The sequence below is a fragment of the Prionailurus viverrinus genome, chromosome A3 (assembly GCF_022837055.1).
Source record: "Prionailurus viverrinus isolate Anna chromosome A3, UM_Priviv_1.0, whole genome shotgun sequence".
Lineage (NCBI taxonomy): Eukaryota > Metazoa > Chordata > Mammalia > Carnivora > Felidae > Prionailurus > Prionailurus viverrinus.
In genome coordinates this window covers 39636598-39662310 of record NC_062563.1, presented here as the reverse complement: position 1 = coordinate 39662310, position 25713 = coordinate 39636598, and the positions used below count along the sequence as shown (strand labels likewise).

At 35.7% G+C, this 25713-nt stretch overlaps 1 protein-coding gene across 1 annotated transcript in view; it reads right to left on the bottom strand.

Moving 5' to 3' along the window:
• Positions 1-25713, bottom strand: part of MACROD2 (mono-ADP ribosylhydrolase 2) — a 2032256-nt gene that overhangs the window by 1956412 nt on the left and 50131 nt on the right. Inside the window, exon 3 of the mRNA XM_047854222.1 lies at positions 5003-5110. Within this exon, the coding sequence (XP_047710178.1) occupies positions 5003-5110 (108 nt within the window). The remainder of the gene's footprint in view (positions 1-5002; positions 5111-25713) is intronic.

The following is a 25713-nucleotide window of genomic DNA, read 5'->3' as shown; positions in this document are numbered from 1 at the left end:
TTCATCAGCTTGAGCCACAGAGCCTGCTTGGGATCCTCTCTCTCTCTGCCTCTCTCTGCCCCTCCCCCACTCATGCTGTCTTTGTCTCTCTCAAAATAAATAAATTTAAAAAATAAAATAAGAAATAAAATAATGATTTCTCTGACTCCAAGCCCTCCATGATTAACTACCATGTAAATATAGGGGCATGCTGGGGTAGGGACAGGAAGAACTAAAATAAACAAATCAATCTTCTTCATTTTCCACTTTAAAAAATCCTATTTATGGTGAACTGAATTCATCTTTGGCCAATCATAACCCATTAGACTTAGAGAATTAACTCCTTTTCATGACACAATTCACAAATGAATAACAATTATATTGCCTATAAAATATTTTTCTAAGATTATAGTACAAGTAAAATTGTCTCTAATGATATACTGAACCATAAGTTAGATTAATGTGTTCTACCCTGAGCTTTAGCAAGAACCACAACGCTTTGACCAATAGCCTTAATACAAAATTATACAAGGACACAGTCACAGTAAATAGATCATCCTATACTCTGCTATATACAAAAACCTGTACATGAATCTCCATAGCAGCTCTATTGGTTATAGCAAAATACTTCAGAGAACCCAGAGGTCCTACAATGGGTGGAAGGCTCAGCAAACGGGTATAACCATGTAAGGGACCACTACTCCGAAATAAAAAGGAATGAACTACTGACACATGCAACAATCTGAATGGACCTCAAGGGCTTTATATTTAGTGAAAACCATCAATCTCAAAAGGTTACATGCTGTATGATTCCATTGATATAATATTCTTAAAATGAGAAAAGTAAAGGAATGAATAATGAGAGTGGAGAGTGGGAAGGGGAGGGCAAAGAGGTGGATACTATAAAATAGGAAGTTCTTTCAAGATAATCAAACAGTTCTGTATCTTGATTATAGTAATGGTTACATGAATCTATAAATGGGATAAGACTGCAGGGAACTATACACACACACATGAATGCAGGTAAAAAAAATAGGTGAAAACTGAATAAGGTCTACAGTCTAGTTATAATATACCAATGTCAATTTCCTGGTTTTGATATTGTACTACAGCTATATCATGTCACCATCGGGGGAGGCTTACACAGGTGAAGGTGAAGGGTACACAGGTCTCTATGTACTTTTTTTTTAAGTTTATTTATTTATTTTCCAAGTGAGAGACAGAAGGAGAGAGAAAGAGAGAGAGAGAGAGAGAGAGAGAGAGGGAGAAAGCAAGCAGAGAAGGGGCAGAAAGAGGAAGACAAAGAGAATCCCAAGCAGGCTCTGCACCACCATTGAGAACCCAATGCAGGGCTCAACCTCATCGTGAACAGCGAGATCATGACGTGCGCCAATGTCAGATGCTTAACCGACTGAGCCACCCAGGTGTTCCCACTCTTTGTACTCTCTTTGCAATTTCCTATAATTATCTCAACATAAAAAGTTTAAACAAAAAATGACCCTGGGTATGAGAACTTGAATTTGAACCTGGGTCTGCCTCACTCTAAAACTTGTGCTACTGCCCTGTATACCTTACTGCCTACAAAATTTGTTCTGTTAAAATATACCAAACATGCATTAATTCCTACAGAGAAGAATAAAATACATAGGAGGCATAGGAGGCTCATCCTGGGTCACATTTAAAGAAATCTAAGGAAGTTCAAGGAGTACTTTATTAGGAAAAAGTTTAAATATCAAATCATTTCATTCATGGCAAATAATCCCTGGTGTTCCAACGAACTAATACAACATGAAAGTGGGAAGATAACCTTTAGAAGTTTGATAGGAAGTGATGTCTGGGCTGCTTTGGCACCCTGACTGGGGGGGTGGGGGGAGGGGGGCACTGCCTCTCATTCCCCTCTCACTAGAGGCAGCTCTGAAGTCTCCTGCCATGTTGCCTTGTTCACTTGAAAGAATAAAATTCTGTTCCTCTCTTTACACACCAGGCAAACAAACTGCACAGCAGAAAGCTGTAAATAGAGTCATTACACTGTACATTTGGCATCTCTTTTCCATATACCCAGGAACTTCCTAATGAGTTTGTCCTTGTGAGATGCAGAACATGGCCAAATTATATAATCTCAGCCAGAGAGGTGAGCTAAAGGTGCCAAATGGTTTTTGGGAGTGAGTGAAAGTTACTGCCTCCCTTCATATTAATTCATCAAACCCTTGTACACAGCTATGTGGCAGCTATGAAAAAATTATGCATACAGGGAAGGACAAGAATCAAAATAGTGATAGGATGTTCTTTTTCTATTAGAGATGTTTTCCTGTTTAGCACCATTTTATTCTATTTCAGTAAAAATTATCCCATAATTATTTTTGAATGTCTATTTATTTTTTAGAGAGAACATGTGCTAGAGTGGGGGAGGGGCAGAGCCAGAGGGAGACAGAGGATCTGAAGTCAGCTCTGCACTGACAACAGAGAGCCCGATGAGGGGCTCAATCCCATGAGCTATGAAATCATGACCTGAGCCAAAGTTGGACACTTAACTGACTGAGCCACCCAGGAGCCCCACCCCATAATTATTTTTATTAATTGATCAAATAATTCATTTTTAAAATCAGAGCCAAATTGTTTCAGTATATCAAGTCCTCAATGCTGAATGTGCAATTGCTCAGAGGTGCTTTGTAGCATATGGTTCAATTGCACGTAGTTCAACTTAACACATATACAGTATCAAGTGTTTATTAAGAACATAATGGCATGACATCGCTTTGGAGGGTGACACAAAAAAATGAAAAGACACCATTCTATAGTCTCAAGGGGGAGCTACACATGTACACAATTAACAAAACCCAAGAAAAACCATAATTGCTGCTATTATTAAGCCATCACTTCCTACTGTGCCAACGTGGCAAATCCAATGTAATGTTAATAACAAGAAAGAAACTCAAGAGTTATCTTCAGGTATTTAAGAAGAAAATACACATCACTAGTTGTACTCCACAGAACAGAACTAGGATTAACAGCTAGAAATTACAAGAATATACAGGAAGGTTGGTGTTATATATACATAAAAGCTTTTAAATTTTTTTAAATTAAAGCTTACATATTTATAGGATTTAGAGCATAATAAATCATTAATGACTTAATAGCTACAATAATATCTGATTAAACCTCTGTACTGGAAAGGAGTTCATGGGATTCTTTCTAAGGGCATGTCTTCCCCAGACGCCCCATAGATCAGAGAAAAGCATCTTGATACCCAGGGCTACAAATGAACAGTCCACAGAGACTAGATATAAGGGAGACTTGTAGCCTATGAGGTGGCATGAAGATGTAATTCTATCCCAAATAAGTGATTCATATTGAGTGGTGATTAAATGACCAAGGCTGATCCCCTCTCATGAAGGTTTTGCATTTGAGAGATGCAGCAGAGGAGAAAGGAATCACAGAGGAATCAGAAGAAGAGAAAAAGAAAAAACAGCTCTGACTATGGCAAAGCAAATTACAGTACAAAGCAACCGACAGCCAATTCTAAGGGAATAACAAGCTGACTAGACTTCCAGACTTCCTGCTAGAAGTCTATCTCCTAAACAACATTCCAGATCTCTGTGAGATCCTTCTGTTCACCCACCAAAGCATGTTCCTACTATCCTGTGTGAATTTATTCATCACCAGAGGAAACTTCAAGACAATGTTGAATTTCACATAAACCCTGTACTCCTGGAAAACAGAGACTGCCAAAAAATTACCCCTCACCCTTTTGTGTTCGAGGAAACAGCTTACCAGCACAGAAATATGCTCCCCGTGTGACTGAGATAAAACTCATGGATGATCCCTTGTAACCTATGACAAGACAAAGACACATCTTCCAAATTCCCATTCTTTCACTCATAAATGATTAGCTGAACTGTTTGTCCATATTGACCATTCTGATTGGTCAACAGCTCTTAACTGGAGTTGACCAAACTTTAGTAAGGCTTTTCTCCTTCTTTCAAGTCCCTGGACTTTGACCCATCCTTGAGCAATGGAAGGTGAACAATCCTTCCTGAATGACCCCTCCCAAGAATCAGCGGACCTCAGGGGAAGAATATTCCCTGATCAACTGTCCAATCATGCCATCCATTCATCCCAGTCCCCCACACCCAATTCTTTTTAGCCTGTTTACTCCTCCTTATAAAAGAAAAGCCCCTTTCTGATTGATCTTTGAGATACTTATAGATCTTGTGGTCAAAGTGGTTCTTCCTACTGCAATATTCTTTCTTCTCCTATTACAATAGTACTCTTCCCCTTACTGTAATAATCTTTCTGAACAAAGTCTCTCCTTACCTAAGTCCAAATCTATTTTTATTTGGCATTTTCAAGCCAAAGATAGGCTGAAAAAAGTCTACCTTTACAAAACACAAATTAAAATCATTAAATATCCTTTTATTATTGACATTTATTTTTATAGAATCACAACTACTATGTATTTGACATGTAGTCACATAATAAAATATATAGGAGATACCATCATAAATAAGTTAATTTCCCCTATTTTCAAACATAAAAATTACTTGATTATTGAAATAATTAGAATAAAGCATTTCATAGCAAACATGAGCAACCAAACAACTGTGATTTGGAAACCGCAGAAATAATTACTTTCTAGATTACTTGTTTTGGTGTAGTTCAATCATCTCTTTACAACCTATTCAAAAGAAGGAAAAAGCTTGATGAATTTGTTTTTATGTTGGCAAATTATTAACCCAAGTGTGAAACCAGCAACAATAGAGCTGCTAAAGTTCTTTCTGAGGAACTTTCTGCAATAATCTTTCACTTTTCCAATGATCTAGTACCCTAGTCTCAACTTAGCATGGATACCATGAGTTAGTAAATTAACTGCAGCACATACGTAAAATAAATCATCAGTGTTTTTAATCCAGAAGGGAAGTACATAAGATATTTCTATACCAGGAAGGACATCTTTTCCTAAAATACCTACATTCCTGTTTATGAAAAATAATTTAAAATAATACTCATATAATCAAGTACTCACCCGCATTGACTATAGCATCTACCTCTAGCAATGTGATGTCACCTCTATAGAGAGAAACTTTTTCACTCAAACTTTTCTTCACCTGTGATGTTTCCTGAGTATTTTCTTCTGTAATAAAAAAAGAATATATATATACATATATATATATCAATAGTATAGTCTTAATTTATTTAAGGACAATTTTGATAAAATAGCCAATATGGGTCACAATCTGATATACAAGTGGAAATAAATGTGTAAGTACCAGGGGTGTGGCTTATTCTCTATTTATTATGTATTCCTCAATACAAATGTAGTACATCATGTATAAAATAGGCAGTCAATAAATTTATACATGTTATATTGGTCAAAAAAACTCAATGTTTCTGATTATTATGAAAATATCAATTTTAAAATAACATTATGAACGATCAAGTTTCATAAGAAGAAAAAAATGTACAACTATGGCTATGGGGGCCCAAAGACAATTTAAGTGACTTGTAACCTATCATCTCTAATCTCCTAAATACTTCAAAATTGCATGCTCATTTAAGAGTATCACAGTGAACTGATAGCATTATCTTCTCCCTTGAAAGATTTGCCAAGACAAAAATAAATTTTCACAGTGAATGAGCTTCTTTCTATTTCGTTGTAGTTACCAAGTCATCCTTGAAAAAAATATTCACCCAGAACAAAAAACATTGGTTCCACTCTTTGCTACTTGTAAGTAACAAATGCCCCTCAAAATGGGAAGGATCAAAAATACTTGAGTGGGTCAAACTGCTTTTCTTATCAAATTGTATTAACCTTTCACTCTAGAGGGCGCTGCTAGATTTAAAAGAGAAAAGCTCTGTCCTGCACACAACAGCCAGCAAACTGGTAAGCTGAAAACAAGCCAAAACATTACATTCTACAACTTGACCTACTTTTAAATCTTTTATGATAATACTATAATTTGAGATTCATTCATTCTTAACAAGTGATGTTAATACAGTACACAGAGGTTTACAAAATCAATGATTTAAAAAACATCATATTACTATACATAATATACCTCTTTAATATACCTCTACGAAAGGAGATTTATAAACTCAAACTTTTTAAAGTGTTTATGATCTGTGCAAATCTTTCAAGGGAGAAGATAATGCTATCAGTTCACTATGATACTCTTAAATGAGCATGCAATTTTGAAGTATTTAGGAGATTAGAGATGATAGGTTACAAGTCACTTAAATTGTCTTTGGGCCCCCATAGCCATGGAAAAAAATTGGCCAAGAGTAAGGATATGATCCTGGGTCACAAAAGTGATCTTTTCTCTCTTTCTGTCTCCGAGGCATCCCCTTCTTTGTAATCACTGCTCTCCTTAAAGGATTCTAATCAAAATATCCATTAGTGTTGACAATAGTAGTAATAATAATAAGGAGGAGGAGGATAAAATGGGAAAATTGTATGTGAAAAGAGCAGAGAAAGACATTAGAGGACCTCAAAATAAAACAATAATAAAAAAATAAAACCACCTCAAGGGCTTCTCCAGTACCATCTGTCCTTGTCAGGTAATGGCTAAAAGCACACACTTTACTACCAGACTATCTCTGTTCAAATTTTGATCTACCAGTTAACAACTGGGTGATATTGGAAAGGTTATTTATTTTCTCTATGCTTCAGTCTGTAAATTACTGGCTCCTTCACAATTATGAGTTCATAATACTTAGAATAATACTTGTTCCACAGTAAGCTCTCAACAAACACTACTTTTTTTTAAACAAAGGGTTTACAAAGATGACAAGTTATGTCAACATCTATATTCAGAAAAACACAGTAGTTAAGAAATATTTTCAAACAATATTATTTTGAAAAATGTATCATTACATTTAATATTGTTGTTGTTGTTGTTGTTATTCCCATCAGTGAAAGAATTTTGTTTGTGCTCTTGCCAGGCCAATGCCTGGCCCATTGACAAAGACTTTGAGCCAGAACACCTTGAGTTCCACACCCACTCAGTTTCTAGTCTTACTACTTTTACCAAATTAGAAAGTCCTAATTCCCAGTTAAAGATTATTGAATGACAATAAATATTTGGTGGTTTGTCAAAAAAAAAAAAAGTATAAGTATTTGGACTGTTGTAAACCTGAAATTATAAACACTTCTCACTGATGAGTTTCAGAACTCCATCAGGCATTAAGTTGATAAGCATATCACAAATGAAAGCATAAAGTTTGACTTTCCAACTTGGGATACAAAGTAGATAGATTTCTAATCCTTCCTAAAGTTGCATTTAGTTCTAAAAACTACTTCTTCATTTGTTCATGAAGCATTATGTATGTAAAATTGTATTTGTAATAATGTGACTTTTTAACATATGTGAAAATAAATCATGTATTTCTTTCTCCAAATATAAAGAAATTATCAAAGAATGGTATTGGAAAGACTTAAAGTTCAAGCATTTATACCACATTTCAGTTTTCTTAAAAGAAATCCTCATCTCTCATCTGCAAATTTTAAAATTGTGACATTTTGAGTCTAAAGGCTCAAGCAAATTCAACGTATCAAATAAATATACTGCTGTGACATGTTATTCAAATAAGTTACTCAAAATGGTCTTATTAGAATCATCAGCATCATGAATAAGTATAAGCATCCTTCTTCCTCATAGCCAGACTTATACTTGCTGCCCAATGTCTCACACGGTATATAAAAAAGGCATAAATTTACTCAAGAGCTGTAATTTGAGAGTATTAATAAGTATCTGTATTTCCTTTAGCAATAAGCCAAAACCAGACCGCATACTTTTGACCACCAACTACTCTCTGTAAATGCAGCAATGTACATTACCACCAGAAAATAATTTCTTTTATTTGAATGGCAATGCATTGCCTTCCTTTTCACACAACTGTGTTTGATCAGCTCTTCCAATGTATCTTTTCCTACATCCTGAGTTTTTGGCAATAAGATAGAAAACTGTCAAGCATTGCTACCTCATGGACGTTATATATGTACACAAAAACTAATTCACATTTTGCACATAATTGGCTTTATCCAACTACAAGTTGAAATATCTGTCAATGTACACATGACAGTAATTGTTCTTCCAGACTGCATACTATTTATATTATAAAACATATAAACAAACAACAGCAAAAAAGACAGTAATTAAAGTAGTAAAAACATATTTTTATTCTGGAAAATACTGCAACTGGGAAAAAAAGATCTAAGTACAGAATGGGGCTCAATTCCCAATACAGCAAGGACAAGTAGGGATTTGCAGCCATGAGCAGAGTGGGAATCAATGGAAGGAAAATCACTAAGAAGAAAAATTAGAGGCAGGGGGAGATTCTGATTGAACAGACTTAGGCTTCTTGCTAAAGGCAGGCTCGGTGATCAGACATCACTTGGAGTATGGAAGGGGATGTGGAATTTGATCAATATTGAGGGTGGAGTATTCTCTCTAAACCGATTTAGCAGAATGCTAACTAAAACTGGAATATGTAGGTCTTGCAAAGACATGGAAACTATTTTTAGGCAGACATATTCAACATGAAACAAAGCTCGTCATCATCTCAAGTTATTTCCCAGTTAATTATTTTTACAGTACATGAATGTTAGGAAAGCAGCACAAAAGCAAAAACCTAAAAAAGTTAAATAAATGGATTTTTCTTTTACTGCTATGTTTCAAATACAAGGTGTCATGAATATCTGGCATTAATTTTTCCTGCATTTTTACTTATACATTTGGTCTTGGGTTGAATTTAAAATTTTTATAATCTTAAACATCCAGATATAATACAATGTTATTTGTTGTACCCAAGTACAACAAAATGTATGCTGTTATCATATTACTAATAACTCAGAAGATAGTTATTTTTATTAAGCCAACAATATTAAGCGAATATTATTCACTAAAAATTTACTCAAGTCATATAAAGTTGAAAAGCAAAGTATTTGGATTAGTTTCTGTTTCTGAGAGTTTTAGGAATATTTTTATAAGCTCTCATTTACCTTTCAGCCAATTTTAATAGAGTTCCTTTATGGGATTTTATGGATTAATGTGGTAATACAATCCAAAAGTAGAAAAATATCACATATACATAATATACATACAAATATATACATACATAAAAACAGATATAAAGATCTTGTGGCTTTCATTCTAAAATTTTAGCCATAAGTCAGGTAAACACAGTAATACACTCTGATGTATGCTCCCCTTGATATTTTTATCTAAATTTTGTTTCTGGCAGAAGGAAAAAATCAAGGTAACCTGTTCAATATGAGTGGTAATGCTTTTTAACCAACATATGGGGAGGAGACTTTCAAGAATTTTCATTTTCCCTGATATATAATCATATAGAGGGGCGCATGGGTGGCTCAGTCGGTTAAGCGTCCGACTTCGGCTCAGGTCATGATTTCACAGTTTGTGAGTTACAGCCCCGTGTCGGGCGCTGTGCTGACAGCTCAGAGCCTGGAGCCTTTTTCAGATTCTCTGTCTCCCTATCTCTCTGACCCTCCCCCCGTTCATGCTCTGTCTCTCTCTGTCTCAAAAATAAATAAACGTTAAAAAAATATATAATCGTATAGAGGCTATAGATGGAAATTTTATTTTTTTATTTTTTTAATATATGAAATTTATTGTCAAATTGGTTTCCATACAACACCCTGTGCTCATCCCAAAAGATGCCCTCTTGAATACCCTATAGATGGAAATTTTAGGTGACAAACTGACTGAGGAAACATCAAGCAGCTGTCTGGATGTCTCCAAAGTTTATCTGAGTATATAAAGTATCTGGTCTGTTTCCAATTATCTTTTCTTCCTTTTCTGCCATGAGTAGTTGCTTTCAGGAGTCCCTGAGTCCCTTGAGAGCCCCTGATGAGCAGTAGGGAGCCTAAAGTCCAAATGATTATAGGGAGTTGAGAAGCTTCAGTGGGAAGGGAAAAGAGGGATGTTGAAGGTAGAAATACGAAAAGGTACACATCAAGAAATTCAAGGGAGTTGAAAAGAAGATCAACAACTATAAGGGGAGGAAAGAGGATCAGAAGCAATGGGAAGAGAGAGATCTTAGAGGAGCCAGTTTTGAAGATCTTAAGTTTTCCAAAAGAAGCCAATGAAGTTCCAAATTATCCTTATTAAAGTCATGCCAGCAAGAAAGAAAGTAGGCAGAGATAGCATAGCATATAATCAGCAAAACCTCAAGAAGGGCATTTCAGTGGACTCAGAAGTTCCCAAGGGAGAAGCAGGATGAAATACAGAAAACAGGCCTACACAGAGCCAGGAGAATCCTTCGCAGCCCAGGGGTAAATTGCCACTGAAAACAAAAAGCCAAGAAGAAAGACTTCTAGCCCAAGAAGTACCTTTCAAACAAAGAAGCCTGGGCCTCTAACCCAGCTTTAGAGAGTATACTTAGAATCCTAAGATTAATGGCTGTCATCTGGGGCATTGGCTCAGGAGTTAGCCTCACTAATAGATCCCCAATCAGTCAGGAGTGAAGACAAAAGGCTTCAAAAATCAGATAAAGAAGACAATCAGACATCCAGGGTAGGGAATACTCTCTAAATTGACTTAGCAAGATTCTTGCTAACACTGAGCTATGCAGGTCTACCAAGAATGGATCCTAGTCAAGAAAAGGGCTTAGAGGAACCAAACTAAAGTTTGGTTAAATAGAATGTCTTTGTTAATATCATGTGACATTCAAAAGTGGTATTTGAAAAAAAAGAATTGTCCCTTCTACTTCCTACTCTGAGGAATAGTAACAAATAATATTTGTTATTAACCTTCAATTGGTTTTATTATCATCTGTTTGTAATATTTTGTCCAAAAAAAACTGTGAAAGACTTTGATATGGAGGAGAAAATATAATAGTGGGTATCCCATCTAGTTTACCCATCGGCATAATGTCTTTCATTGTCTTTGAGCTATTATACAATTCTGTAAGTTATAGAAAGCAGATAAAAATGCAAATGATTCTTGTCCATGGAAACGCAAATAAATTATGTTCCCTTGAATGCAACTGATATTGTCCTGTGGTCAATTTGCATTTATTTGCAAATTCCTTTCAGAGTTCCTTACTACCTATATATGTGATCCCTTTAAATTCTCTTCTGAACCAGAGTTAAATAAAATTGTTCATAAGTGTTTATTTTATATCTATTTGAATCATAATCTCATCTTTACAAAAACATTTCTAATGGACATTTTTATTTAGTTCTAGTTTATTTAATTCTTATATAACATTTACTAGGCACCAGGTGCTGTTCTAATGTTTATAAATATTAGCTCCTAGCATCCTAACAAATCTATGTACTATATATTTCTAATATTCCCTCTGTGTAGTTAAGGAAGCTAAAGCATATAGAAAGGAGGTGGTTTGACCAAGTACATACCGCTGGTAAGTACAAACCTGGGATTTGAACTCAGGCAGCCCATGCTCTTACCCAATATGCTATGCAAGCTCTCATTTACCTATTTTTTATTTCAAAGAGTCCAATTCTGAATTAGGTGCCTGTTGTTTAAGTCTCTTCTCTATTACAAACATAGGAACTCCCCCCTCAAAGCATTATTTGCTTTTGTCCTAGGAAAAAAAAATGTAATTGGCTTATCAATGTGGTTACAATACCTTAAAAATAATACAAAGGCCTTGGTTGTTTCCTGCTACTATTTGACAATGGTTCATAACATACAGCACACCAGGGATTAGAGGACTACACAGTAAAATCAAATTTGCTGATATTAATCATGTATCTTCTATTTATATTTTCTCTTATTTTTTTATGCAAGATCATCAAACTTACGGATTATTTATCCCAACACATACTCTATTTGCACTAGGACTCTGTTTACTATTTACATTTATGACTTAATTCTGAATTCTGGCATTTATGTTACAATTTCACCTCTTTTCTTTGGCATCAATTAAACCACTTTAAAGACATTGATCCCTTTTATGAGGTAGGAATATAATGCAATGCTATAGTAACAACAACAAAAACAAATTTAATCAAATTCTTTATTAACTCACTAATGACATTAAGATACATTAGGAGAAGCAAACTTTGTTAACTGAATTTTCATTAAGATTAACTGACCAATATCACCCTATTTTAAAAGCATAACTTTTAAGACTATAACTGATAACAAAATAGAATTTTCATAAAAATCATAATTATATTTTACATTTCAAACTTTTAAAATACATTGAGTAAAACTGTCTCATCACATTTGCTTGGAACTGCCACACTACCTAAAGGCCACTTGATAAACAGCTAAGGGACCACCACTGGGTCCCCTGACCATGTTTGGAAAACAAAGATGCAGGAGGATAGTCACATGAAGTGTCTAAGAATAGTCTAAATTCTTAATTTCCCTCATACTAAGTGTTCTAGCAACCATGAGCATGATACAGAAAAGCCACCAAGAGCACCAATTGGCTGAGTGTTTCCCGCAACAAGGGGCCTCTTGCCAGTGTACCTCTTCAATTCTGAGGATGCCAGAAAAATCAGTAAGACCATGCTACAAAATTTAAAAGTAAAGATCAAGCAAATATCTATAGAAATTAATGTTTACATTAAATTAAATTTATAATCAAGACGATCAGAAAAATATTGGGTTCATTAAGAGGCTTTAAGGAACACAGCCTCAGACCTCAAGGAACCCCAGAGATGCAGGCTGTGTTCCTGAGATTATATTTTAAAACCAGCTAGCCTATTGATCTGCGACACCTGTATCTCCTATGATCATGCCTGCCTAATAATCATGATGCCATATCCCAGATTCCTGCCTGTTTTTCCCTAACAATTTAATAGCTCACTTCTTCAATTGGCCTGAGACTCAATCCCCCTGCCTTTCTTCCTAGCTTCAACTTCCACAGAGCTTCCACGGATGAAAATCTCAACAACAGATTCTTTTTTTTTTTTTTTCTTCAGCCCTGGACTCCAAACTAAACCTGTCAGGAAAAGGAAACCTTCAAATAAAGTGCTCCTCTTTGAGTGAGACCTCCCCTGATTAGGGAGGCAGGCATTCCAGGCATGATAGCCATGCTAAGTAATGCAAGAAATACAAAGTCCAGCCGAGATATGAACTCCACATTCTAGCAGAATGATAATAAAGCATACAAACAACTTCAATACAAGGAAGATTATTATCAATGCCATAACAAAGACTCAAAGTGCTTTGAGTTTCAGACAGAGAAATAACATTCAGTGAAGTTTTATAAAAGTGGAATTTCCAAGCTGAGTTTTAAAGGATCAGTAAGAATACCAGCTGGCTGTAGAATGGGATAAGGACGACAAAATCGAAAGGCATTCCTAAGTCATAGGGGCAGAGAATATAAGTATTGAGGAAAATAAGTATTCATCCAGAATGAAAATATGGAGAACACCACAAACTGAGAAGCAGTGGCAGATGAGACGAACTCTTCAGGTTTGGACCAAAAGCCAAAGTCCTTTGGATAGTGGCTGTTTCAGATCCCTTAGTCACAAATTGGCAGGCTTATTTTATTCAGGTAAAAGAGCATCACTATTGTTTTTGCCATTGAAAAGGGCATTTTAAATTTTTAATTAAATTTTAGCATTCAAAATCACATTTCACACTAAATGTGAGATTTCACATCAAAATGTAGATTTCCTACTGTTTTGAAAAATCAAGAGACCTGGAAACACTGAACCCACATCCTCACCTGATGTGTGAGCAGAGGCTATGTACCCTTTGGATAGGCATCTTTCACTTTCCAATTTATGACAGAACATATTTGTTTATGTGCAAACTAGGCTAACCTCACTCAATTATGTTAACTGCCTGTCTCCCACAGACATCTGGATGTTAGATTCAAAGGATTAATGACTACAGCCAGGTATCTATCAGAAATCTATTAGAAACAGAAAATAGTTACTAAAGTGGCATGAAATAAACACGAAGCAAGTTTCCATCAAATCAGAATAAATGCTTGTGTGTCAAACAATAAAACTATAATCAAAACTAATATGTATTGGGATATACGCTGTGGTAAAAATTCAGTAACTCAGGAGCACAAAATTAAAACAAGAAAACTATTACTCTCCTTAATTGATTGTTTACTTGTAAATAAAGAGCATTAATGAAAAAATAATTCAGTAACTAAGAATGGCCAAAAATACTTCCAAAGAATCCCATTTCTCTGTATTTATTCCCTTATATAGGACTCTTCCACAATGACTCTGGACTTTTCCATGTAATTGCCTTTGACCAATGAATGGGACATCAACAAACATGACCCAAGCAGAGGCTTAATGAGCGCTTGCACATTAACGTTCGTCTTCTCTAGCTATGTCAAGCCTACTATGTGACAAATTCTAGGCTAGCCTATTGCAGAATAAGACGTAACTTAGAACAGAGACAAGCCATCTCACATAAGGTTCCCTAGGGCAACCAGCCTGACAAATGCCAGCCAGATATGTGAGACCATCCAGGACCACCTAGCCACAGCCAACCCACCTGCTAACTATAGAACCTCCTGGCTAACCAGAAAATGAAGAGCAATAATAAAAAGAATGTTGTTTGAAGCCACTAAATTTTGGAAGAGTTTGTTGCACAGCAAAGCTAACTGAAGGAAGGAAGAAGGAGTGGGAGGGGCTTCAAAGCAGAGGCTTTGAAGAAGACTGAAGTTCAAACAAAATTGAAGTTGCAGGGGACACCTGGGTGGCTCAGTCAGCTGGGAGTCCAACTTCAGCTCAGGTCATGATCTCATGGTTCACAGGTTTGAGCCCTACATCAGGCTCCACACTGACAGTGCCGAGCCTACTTGGGATTCTCTCTCTCCTTCTCTCTCTGCCCATCCTCCACCTGTGCTTTTTTTTTCTCTCTCTCTCAAATAAAACTTAAAACTTTTTAAATATAAATAAAACTTTTAAAAAATGAAGTTTCAACCTTCCAGCATAACACCTACTATGACTTATTCTAGGAGAGAAGGTCTTTTAATCTAACATCTGCAACACCTTAAAGAACCATAAATGAATGGATATGCCAGAATAGAGAGGAATGTATGTGGACAAGAGGGGGTGGAGTGCTCAGCATCATATCTTTAAATAAGAAAAATAGATCAATCTGTATACATCCTAACTCTACCCTATTTACTAAAGTGGTATGTTCACAATTTTACCCATCTATTTTGTATGGCCTGTTTCTCTATATTAACACTGAACCATGATAACCACTCTACTAAGGTAATCTAAAGAAACTGAGGCACATGGAGATTGAGCAACTAACTTTCGAAAATGTCCTACAACTGACAGTTGAGATGTGAAACCTTGAAATGTGGTTCTAGAACCTATGTGCTTAACAACTGTGCAACATTGCCTCATAATAAGAATCAGCTTTATAAGGCTAAAAAAAAAAAAAAAAAGAGCCATAGGTTCTTTAAATAAAGACACATTTCATTCTTACAGAATTTTTTTTTAAGTTTAATGTAATTATCCATAAAGAAGTATGGGGTGGGAGCTTAAGTGTTAAAAATGTGTTTTATCCTAATGATATAATCTGATAAAAATCAATTTTGTTAAAAATTATGGTAATACTACATAGTATGACTCTTAGTCTAAAATTTATGTGAGAATAATGCAACCTAATGCTTCAAGTAATCTTGTATAAAAATCAATTAGGTTCCTATGGTCCAAAGACAAGGAGAATCAATTTTCTGCCCTTATAGTAAAGTTTATGAAATCCTAATTTATAAAGAGATAAATTCTCATTCAAATAAAGATATATTTGAAAACTAGAAAATCAGAAAAACAGCATATATAATTTGCCTTCTTTTTTGTTAAGTGTAGCATTTTTCAGTCTGTAGGTTAAGATACTTTACTGGGTTGCAAACTCAGTTTGATAGACTGCAACCAAATTTTTTAAAAAATGATATAGAACAGAATTAAAAAATTACAGTGCATAACATATAGTAATAAAAACTACTGTTCTATAAAATTTTGGTTCACTTACTTATACATACATACACACATTTATGAACAATATGTTTGTAACTGTAGACTGTGGGTAAATATCTTTTCGAAATTTTTGAAATCACTATGTATTTGTGTGCCTCTCTGACACAAAATGTTTCAAAATGTCATTTTAATATTTTGTCATAACACAAAAATGAACAAATTTTAAAGGCCAGGCTTCAAAATATTATACAGTGATCATTTCTGTAAGATCTCTGGGGAGCAGAACCAACACCCAACTACTGACTAACTTATATCAAGATTTTACAGGTCTAGCACAGAGGCAGATATTTGACAAATACACAGCAAATACATTATTCATTGGCCAGTTGATTACTGAATGTGTTTATGTCTAAGAGGATCTGGTTTGTTCTACAGGGGCAAAAATACATGATAATGGGCCATGGTATCACATACAAAACTGTAACTCATTTGTGGAACTTAAACAAAAAGTAAAAATTTTCAGAAGATATGATTTAACCTGTAGTAAGCACCTGAATGTAAACAAAACAGGGAAAGGAGGAAAGTATAAGGCCTAAGTTAATAAAGAGGAAAACCTGGAATTCTACATAATTTTTTTAAAAGAGACCTTGGAACTCTACAAGATGAAGAATGCAAAGGCCTCAGTCTTCCCCAAAGTTACAGAACTAGTTGATGGCAGTTTCAGTATTCCTTTCCCTCCATAATGATGACTCACACAGTTTGCATGTGGTGTTTTGGTTTCATTATCTAAAAGAACATCTCTATTTGTATTATAGCTATATATGTACCTGTACCATCCCCTCTTCTAAGAGTCAGTACAGAATGGTGATTGAAAACCAGGCTCTGGAAGCATTATGCCTTGATTTGAATCCCAGCTCCATCACTTACTAGCATGGATCAAATTTAACTTTTCTGGGCCTCAGTTGACTTGCCTGTAAAATGGGGTTAGTCTTTATCTTATAGGGTTGTTGTGAGAATTCAATGGATTAAGATTTAAAGTATGTGAAACAGTGCCCTACTCACAGTGAAAACACAATAAATGTTAGCTAGCAGAAGGAAGAGGAAAATTACTACTAATCTGGAACTAGGTAAAATGACTTTTTTTTTTTTTTTTGCCATACATGCCACCCAGCACAATACTTACTTTTCAAAAATACTGACTATGCTCAAATACCTCTCTTCTGGCAGGAAAGCCAAAAGTGACTCAACCAATGAACTGGGAATAGAGAAGAAAGTTTCTCACTCTGAAGCACAGAAGACATTAAAATTCGGTGAGTACATACAGACATACAGAGGTATCCCAGAGTCAAGGAAACTGCAAGGGAGAATGTGAAGATCACGAGAGAATAGAAGCTAGCAGTCCCAATGCCAATAAGAGAACAAAACAGGTGGGCAAGATGTCCAGAAGGAATCTGGGTTAACTGGCTAGAACTGTCATGCATGACAGTCTATGGCTTGGCTTTCTGTTCTGTTCAGCCTTAGCAGGGCACATAGGAGTCCTGCCAAATTTAAAGGAGAAGTTGAACTAACACACCAACTGAGTTTGAAAACTATTTGTTCTTCCTTTCCCTACAGGGTGCTAAAAGCTACAACACACTGGAGATCTTTGACTTAGACTGGATTAAGTTAAACATTAAAATATGAAAATAATTTTCTTTAGCTCTAGTTCTTTTTTCCTAAATAGTATTAAATTTTTCTCCCATAATTCTTTGAATATTATAATTACTAAACTAATATAATTACTAATCTTAATTCATCTTTATTCATAAGCTCTTTTCATTTATTATTAATATAATTTAGTTGTTAACAGCTGAACTGAACTTGGCACTGTGCCAGATGTTATACAATTTAAACATCCAGCTGTTATCCACCAAACACCAGTAAAAGGAATCACTAACCTATTTAATCAATAAATAAAATTGGAAGGGAGCTTGAATAGAAACACATTTCCCTAAAGAAGCTCTTAATCTTATCCTGAAGTAAGACTGTGGCAATGGATACAGGAAAGAGCAAATGCCAGCAAAAACACTCAACAGGAATATTTAACAAAGTGTTAGGGTCTCAGTGGAGGAGGGAGAACAGGAAATTGCTTAGGCTGACTTCCTGGTTTCTGATCTAGGTGGCTATGACAGGCAAGAGCTAGTTTGGGAAGAAAGATATTAAGTCAATCTTGGGTATCTTAAATCTGAACTTCCTGCAGAATATTTAAGTACAAGTGTTATACGTACACAGGTCTTGGTGCATAAAAGAAAGGTTTTCAGGGGGCGCCTGGGTGGCTCAGTCAGTTAAAGGTCTGACTCTTGGTTCCGACCCAGGTCATGATCTCAAAGTTTGTTGAGTTAGAGCTCCATTTGTGCTCTGCGCTGTGGATGCGAAGCCCGCTTGTGATTCTCTGTCTCCCTCCCTCTCTCTCTCTCTCTCTCTGCCCCCCTGCATCTTTCTCTCTCAAAATAAGTAAATAAACTTTAACAAAAGAAAAAGAAAAAGAAAGGTTTTTAGGCTAGAAATGCAGATTCGGAGACATCATTATGTGGTAGGGGCCCCATGTGCATCATGGGTGCACATGTAAAGGAAAGCGGGCCAAGGACAGAACACTGGCGAGCCCACCCTTCATAAGCAAGGCTAAGGGGAAGAACATGAAAAAGATGCAAAGAACAAATACTTAGGAGAAAAAAACAGCAGAAGCCATATGGAGGAAAAAGTTTAATAAACAAGTGATCAGTAGCTCCAGAGGTCACAGAGAATAGAAGGACTAAAAATGTCCCATTGGATGTAACATTATGTCATCACTGTGGACCTTGGCAAGAACAGTTTCAATAAAGCCAGATGGATATGCCTACAGCCAAACTTAGACCATTACTGCCCCAGAAGATGGTAGAAAAATAAGATGGGTGGAACCTGTGTCCCTGAACGGCCACATGGAGCTGAACTTCCAGTTGACCTGAAACACTCCCCTATAAAGTAAGAAATAAAGTAAAATATTTAAACCATGGAATCATTACTAAGTCTCTTTGTTACAACAGCCCAGCCTTTCCCTAGCTTACCCATCCAGCAAACAAATATACCACAATTTATCTAATTGATTCCTTTTTGAGAACATTTATTTCCAATTTTTTTATTGTTAAAAATTATACTATAACATGAAAACCTTTATTTACACATAAATCTTCTAATATATCTCTGGTTATACCTTTGTTTTCAACTCCTAAAATAAAATAACTGAGTCACGCACAGGCTTTAGAAGCAAACTACAAGATCATTCTGCTTTACTTTCATAGGCATAAGGGGAACACACGAACAAACATGGCTCATATGCTGAGATAACTTCAAAAAAGATAAGGTGATGGTGGGAAACCTCTCATGATGTATATCAAATAATCACACTAAACACTTTAAATATCTTACAATCTTATTGTCAATTATACCTCATTAAAGCTGAAAGAAACAAAGTTTTTTAAAGATAAGATCTGGCCATTGGATAAGAGCTCCCTGTTTATCCAAACATGGTTGAAAGTTGTAGACGTCCAATTTCACCAGATGCTACATCTTCATTACTCTTCCAATTAGTCACCCTTACGCCCTCTCACTGTAGTTCAATTTTAACCCTCCTAACTCATATCCAACTAGTCTGTAAATCCTGCCAACTCTTCTCCTAAAATATCCCAAATTCATTTTCTCCTCTTGACACTCACTGAAATTACACTGGTGTATTAAGCATTAAAGTAAAGTGAATCAAAAGATAAAGTTCCCTTGTCCTAATCTATCTTAGCATCCTCATTTTCTACAATTCACCCATCACCCTGCTCTTATCAAACCAGCCTCTTGAATGCTTCTAGGTCTTAGCAAATATTATTCTAACTTGAATGTCATTTCCTTTCATCCCTTTGACAAACTCCTACTCATCTGTTAGGAGCTAGTACAAATGTCACATGTTTTGTGAATTCTCCACTACCCCGAATAACTTTGTCATTCAGTATATTATATAGTTATCAATTATTTTATAAATGATTCTCAGCCTCTGAAATGAGAACACCAAGGCTAGATTCATGTCTTTTGCATATTTGAGTCATTCCAGATTCCTAGTACAATGAATGATACATTGTAGATACTCAAACATTTACTAAAGGAAAGAAAGAAAGACTGGAGGGAGCACAGCAGACAAGGATAAAACATAAAAGAAACTATAACAAAGGAAATTTTCAAAATCAAGGCTACTGACTTGAAATATTTTGGTGAATAATAACAAAGACTTCTGTCAAACTAAAGTAAATTTCTATGCAGGCACAGTAATGACTTGGATATGATATTTTAATTTCCTGCTTCACAATTCACTAACTTTCAAAGCTTCTATTTTTTTTATTCTTTTATCTTTAAGGTAAGTTCAGCAAGTGTTTTACATAGAACAAGACAAAATCTTTTGGAATAAGGCTAAAGACAGCTTCATTTTAGCAAGCTTTAAGCTGATTTTTTAAATACATTAAAGTTGGAGGGCCATTGCTCTAAAATATTATTTTATACCTAAAATCATTGACATAATTACATTTTTAAGCTTTTATTTAAATTCGTTAGTTCTCACTTATCATCAAAAAAATACAAATCAAAACCATGATAAGGTACCACCTCACAACTGTCGGAATGACTAAAATGAACAACACAAGAAACAACAGGTGTTGGCAAAGATGCAGAGAAAAGGGAACCCGCTTGCACTCCTGGTGGGAATGCAAACTGGTGCAGCCACTCTGGAGAACAGTATGGAGGTTCCTCAAAAAACTAAAAATAGAACTATTCCATAACCCACCAATTGCACTATTAGATATTTACCCAAGGGATACAAAAATACAGATTCAAAGGGGTACATTATATAGCAGCATTATCAATAATAGTCAAAGTATCGAGAGAGCCCAAACGTCCACCAACTGATGAATGGATAAAGAAAATGTGAAGTGTGTATACACACACACACACACACACACACACACACACGTGTAATAGATGGAATATTACTCAGCCATCAAAAAGAATGTAATTTTGCCATTGCAATGATGTGTATAGAGCTAGAATGTATTATGCTAAGTGAAGTAAGTCAATCAGAGAAAGAAAAACACCATGATTTCACTTATATGTGGGATTTAAGAAATAAAACAGGTGAACATATGGGAAGGGGGGGAAAGAGAGGGAAACAAGCCACAAGAGACTCTAATGATAAAGAACAAACTATGGGTTGACAGAGGGAGGTGGGTGGGTAGTAAGAAGGGCACTTGTGATGAGCACTCAGTGTTGTGAGTGATGAATCAATGAATTCTACTCCTGAGACCAATACTGCACTGTATATCAACTAACAAAAATTTAAATGAATCGGTCAATCCAAAGAAAGAATAAAAAAATTTTTTTAAATAAATTTCCAGTTAACATACAATGAAATATTAGTTTCAAGTATACAATATAGTGATTCAACACTTTCATACAACACTCAGCCCTCATCACAACTAGTGTACTCCTTAATCCCCATCACCTATTTAACCCATCCTCCCACCCACCTTCCCTCAGGTAACCATCAGTTTGTTCTCTGTAGTTAAGGGTTTGTTTCTTTGTTCACTTTTTTCCCCTTTGTTCACTTGTTTCATTTCTTAAACTCCACATATGAGTGAAATCATATGGTATTTGTCTTTCTCTGACTTATTTCACTTAGCATAATACTCTCTAGCTCCACCCATTTCCTTGCAAATGGCAAGATTTCACTCTTTTTTTATGGCTGAGTAATATTACAAAGTTGTAGTGATCACACAGTATGGTACTGGCACAAAAATGTATACGTAGATCAATTGAACAGAATAGAAAACCCAGAAATGAACCCACAACTATATGGTCAGTTAATCTTTGATAAAGCAGGAAAGAATATCCAATGGAAAGAAGACAGTCTCTTTAACAAATGGTATTGGGAAAACTGGACAGCAACATGCAAAAGAATGAAACTGGATCACTTTCTCACAACACACACAAAAATAAATTCAAAATGGATGAAGGACCTAAATGTGAGACCTGAAATTATAAAAATCCTAGAGGAGAACACAGGTAGTGACCTCTTTGACACTGGCTGTAGCAACTTCCTTCTAGATAAGTCTACTGAGGCAAGGGGAACAAAAGCAAATATAAATAACTGAGACTATATCAAAACAAAAAGCGTCTGCACAGCAAAGAAAAGAATCAACAAAACTAAAAGGCAATCTACAGAATGGGATATGTGCAAATGACATCTGATTTGGGTTAGCATCTGAAATACATAAAGAACATATAAAACTCAACACCCCAAAAACAAATAATCCAATTAAAAAATTTTCAGAAGACATGAACAGAGACATGTTCCCAAAGACAACATACAGATGGCCAACAGACACATGAAAAGATGCTCAACCTCACTATCAGAGAAATACAAATCAAAACTACCATGAGATACCACCTCACACTTGTCAGAATGGCTAAACCAACAACACAAGAAACAACAGGCATTGGCAAGGATATGGAGAGGGGAACCCTCTTTCACTGTTGGTGGGAATGCAAACTAGTGCAACCACTCTGGAAAACAGTATGGAGGTTCCTCAAAAAATTAAAAATAGAACTACTCTACAATCCAGTAATTGCATTTCTAGCTATCTACCAAAAGAACACAAAAATACTAACTCAAAGGGATACTTGCATCCTTATGTTTATGGCATTATCTACAATAGCCAAATTATGGAAACAGCCCAAGTGTCCACTGACTGATGAATGGATAAAGGAGATGTGGTATACACTGACATAATTTTAAAAGAATATTGGATAAAGAAGATGTGGTTTATATATACAATGGAATACTACTTGGCAATGAGAAAGAATGAAATCCGCGTGGATGGAACAGGAAAGTGTTATGCTAAATGAAGTAAGTCAGGCAGAGAAAGACAGATACCATTATGTTTTCACTCATATGTGGATCTTGAGAAACTCAACAGAAGACCAGGGGGTTGGGGAAGGGGGGAAAAAAGTTATAGAGAGTGAAGTAGGCAAACTATAAGAGACCCTTAAATACTGAGAACTGAGGGTTGATGGGGGGCGGAGAGAAGGGGAAAGTTGGTGACGGGCACTGAGGAGGGCACCTGTTGGGATGAGCACTGGATGTTGTATGGAAACCAATCTGACAATAAATTTCATTAAAAAATAATAAAAAAATAAAATTTCCATCCCAATATTGAGGCTGGAAAAAAAAATAATATTGGAAGCCCAACAGACTTTATCAACCATGCAAACATTCATAGAAAGTAAAAGTTACTAATTTACTGACTCAGTATATTCCTGAGCTTCCCCATGTTGTCACAAACAGAAAGTATATATAAGTCTTAGCTATGCTTAAGATGCCGGTAATGATAAATTCCATAATAACTACACACGTGATCATATTTTTTGAGGTCATAAATTTGTAGAATGCATAAAATCTGCAATACTAAAATATTTAGAGAAAACAACCTGAAACTCTGGGGCAGCACCCTCTCAACCTTTTTCTTTAATGATTTTTACATGACTAAGATCAGACTTTCAGTACTGATATATAAAACCATACACATTTGCATAATCACCAACGTGTACTAGAAGTACCAGCCCTGAAGGAAAAGAACATATATTCACACCTTGAAAAACATTTCTATTTCTTAGGATTTCTTGACAAAATACACTACAGATTACTTTTAAATCTTTTCATATATTTATATGAAATTTTTAAAAAGAACTTTAAAAACTGACTCAATTAAAATGGAAAGAATTTTTCAGCAGCAAGACTTTTACAACAACTTTTCAGTGGAATCTTCTAAAAGATGCAACCAGTAGTATACCTATATGCGAAAATATTACAAAGTACATTTCAAAGGAAAAACCAAAAAAAATAGCAACATTTTTCTGTGTGTGTATGCATGATGTTCATATCTCCATCGTGTGCATACATACAGACATGATAAGCTGAAATAAGCAATGTGACAGCTTTAAGGTAACTGGGGCATATAAAAATATACAATTTCCCCTCTTTCTAGTCATATTCTATTCACTTATAAGGATTCCCAAATGATAAAAGCCACTGTATAAATAAGTCATAGGTACTCAAGAGGTACCCTTTCTGGTAGTAGGCTCTGAAATCATTTAAAGAAAAATATTTAGATTCCCCTTCTGAGCACATGGATGATTACACTCCCCCCCCCCCCCCCTCCGCCCAGGTCTAAAATGCTTCTACTGCACATGCCTTCTGGAACTCCAGCTCTGAGATCAGAAATCTCCACTATATCCTTAGCTTAACTGCTGAATGTGTTCTTGACTTTTTGGACTCCACTGAAACTTAGTTGTCCTCTAAGAGTATCAACTCATTTCAAATGGAGGTTGTGTGTGTGTGTGTGTGTGTGTGTGTGTAGGTCTAACCGCATGTTCCTCAAGGCTAAGAGATACAGTAAATGCTCCCCACTTCCATACCAAAGCCATTTCTTCACCTTCCTCAACTTCCCTTGAGGACTCTTCTTTTTTATTTTTGCTTGTATGAACAATACTGCTAAAGAACATTCTTGAGCATGTTATGTACACACATGCAAGGCTATCATGATGATATATACCTGGAAATGGAAGCATAGAGTCATTGAGTATTCATGGATTTAGTACCAACGAGCTTTCTCAAGTGGTTGTACCAATTTATACTTCAACTTATTGAAGTATAATTGAAGGCTCCTTTCCAGTCTTCTACAGTCTGGCTTCTGACCCTATTAATCCACTCAACAAGCTCCCCAAAGACTTACATATTGTCAAATCCAGTGACCACATTTCTGTTCCAATCTCAGTTTTTTTACAAGTATTCAACAGAAACAACTATTCTTTTTGAAATACATCCTTTCCTTAGCTCCCATAACCTTTTATTGTCCTAGTTTTCTTCCTTTATCACTAGTCACTCCTTCCAGTCTCTTTTGCTGGCTCTTGCTACCACCTCAAAATGTTAAAGATCCCCAAGTCTCAGTCCTGAGCTCCTTTTCTTTTCTCCATACATGTACTCAATCTGGGAATTTCATTCAGTCCCATGGTTTTAATTACCAAAAATGTTAATGGCTCCCAAAATTATTATCTTCAGCCCACATATCCTGAGATCTTTTATCAGGAAATTGTTCTACTTTTTAAATATATTTTAATTCCATCTACTTCTTTCCATTTCCATTGATTCCACCTGGCCCAAGTCACTATAAACCAATAACCTGGACTAGCTGGGGCCCATTTCCATTTTTTACCCTCCCCACCTCCTACAATCCATTCTCAACAACCAGAGTAATCCTTTTAAAATGGAAGTTCGCTCTCCTGTTGAAAATACTTCAGTGGCTTTGTGACAGACATTACTACTAACTGTCCCCTGGTATTTATTATCCATTTCTTCTGTTTAGTAATAACCCACACAAACAAGTTTTAACAGGGTACAACACCAACCAGCGGGAGACTATACTTCAAAACCTCTCATGCTACTAAGAATGGCCATGTGAATAAGTAAGGACTAGAAATATAAGTGGAAGCTATACTTGAAAAGGAAGTTACTAGTCCTTCATTCCCTCTTTCTAAAGTTAGAGACATGGACGTATAGATGGTAAGTTGGCTTAGACCATAAAGAGAGGGGAACACTTTATGAGATGGTTAAAGACCAAGACAGAAGGAACTAAGATCCTTGGACAACCTTGTGGAATGGGCTCAGCTACCAATTCTGGACGGTTATTACATGAGAAAGAAACTCCTATTTTGTTGGACGACCTGTA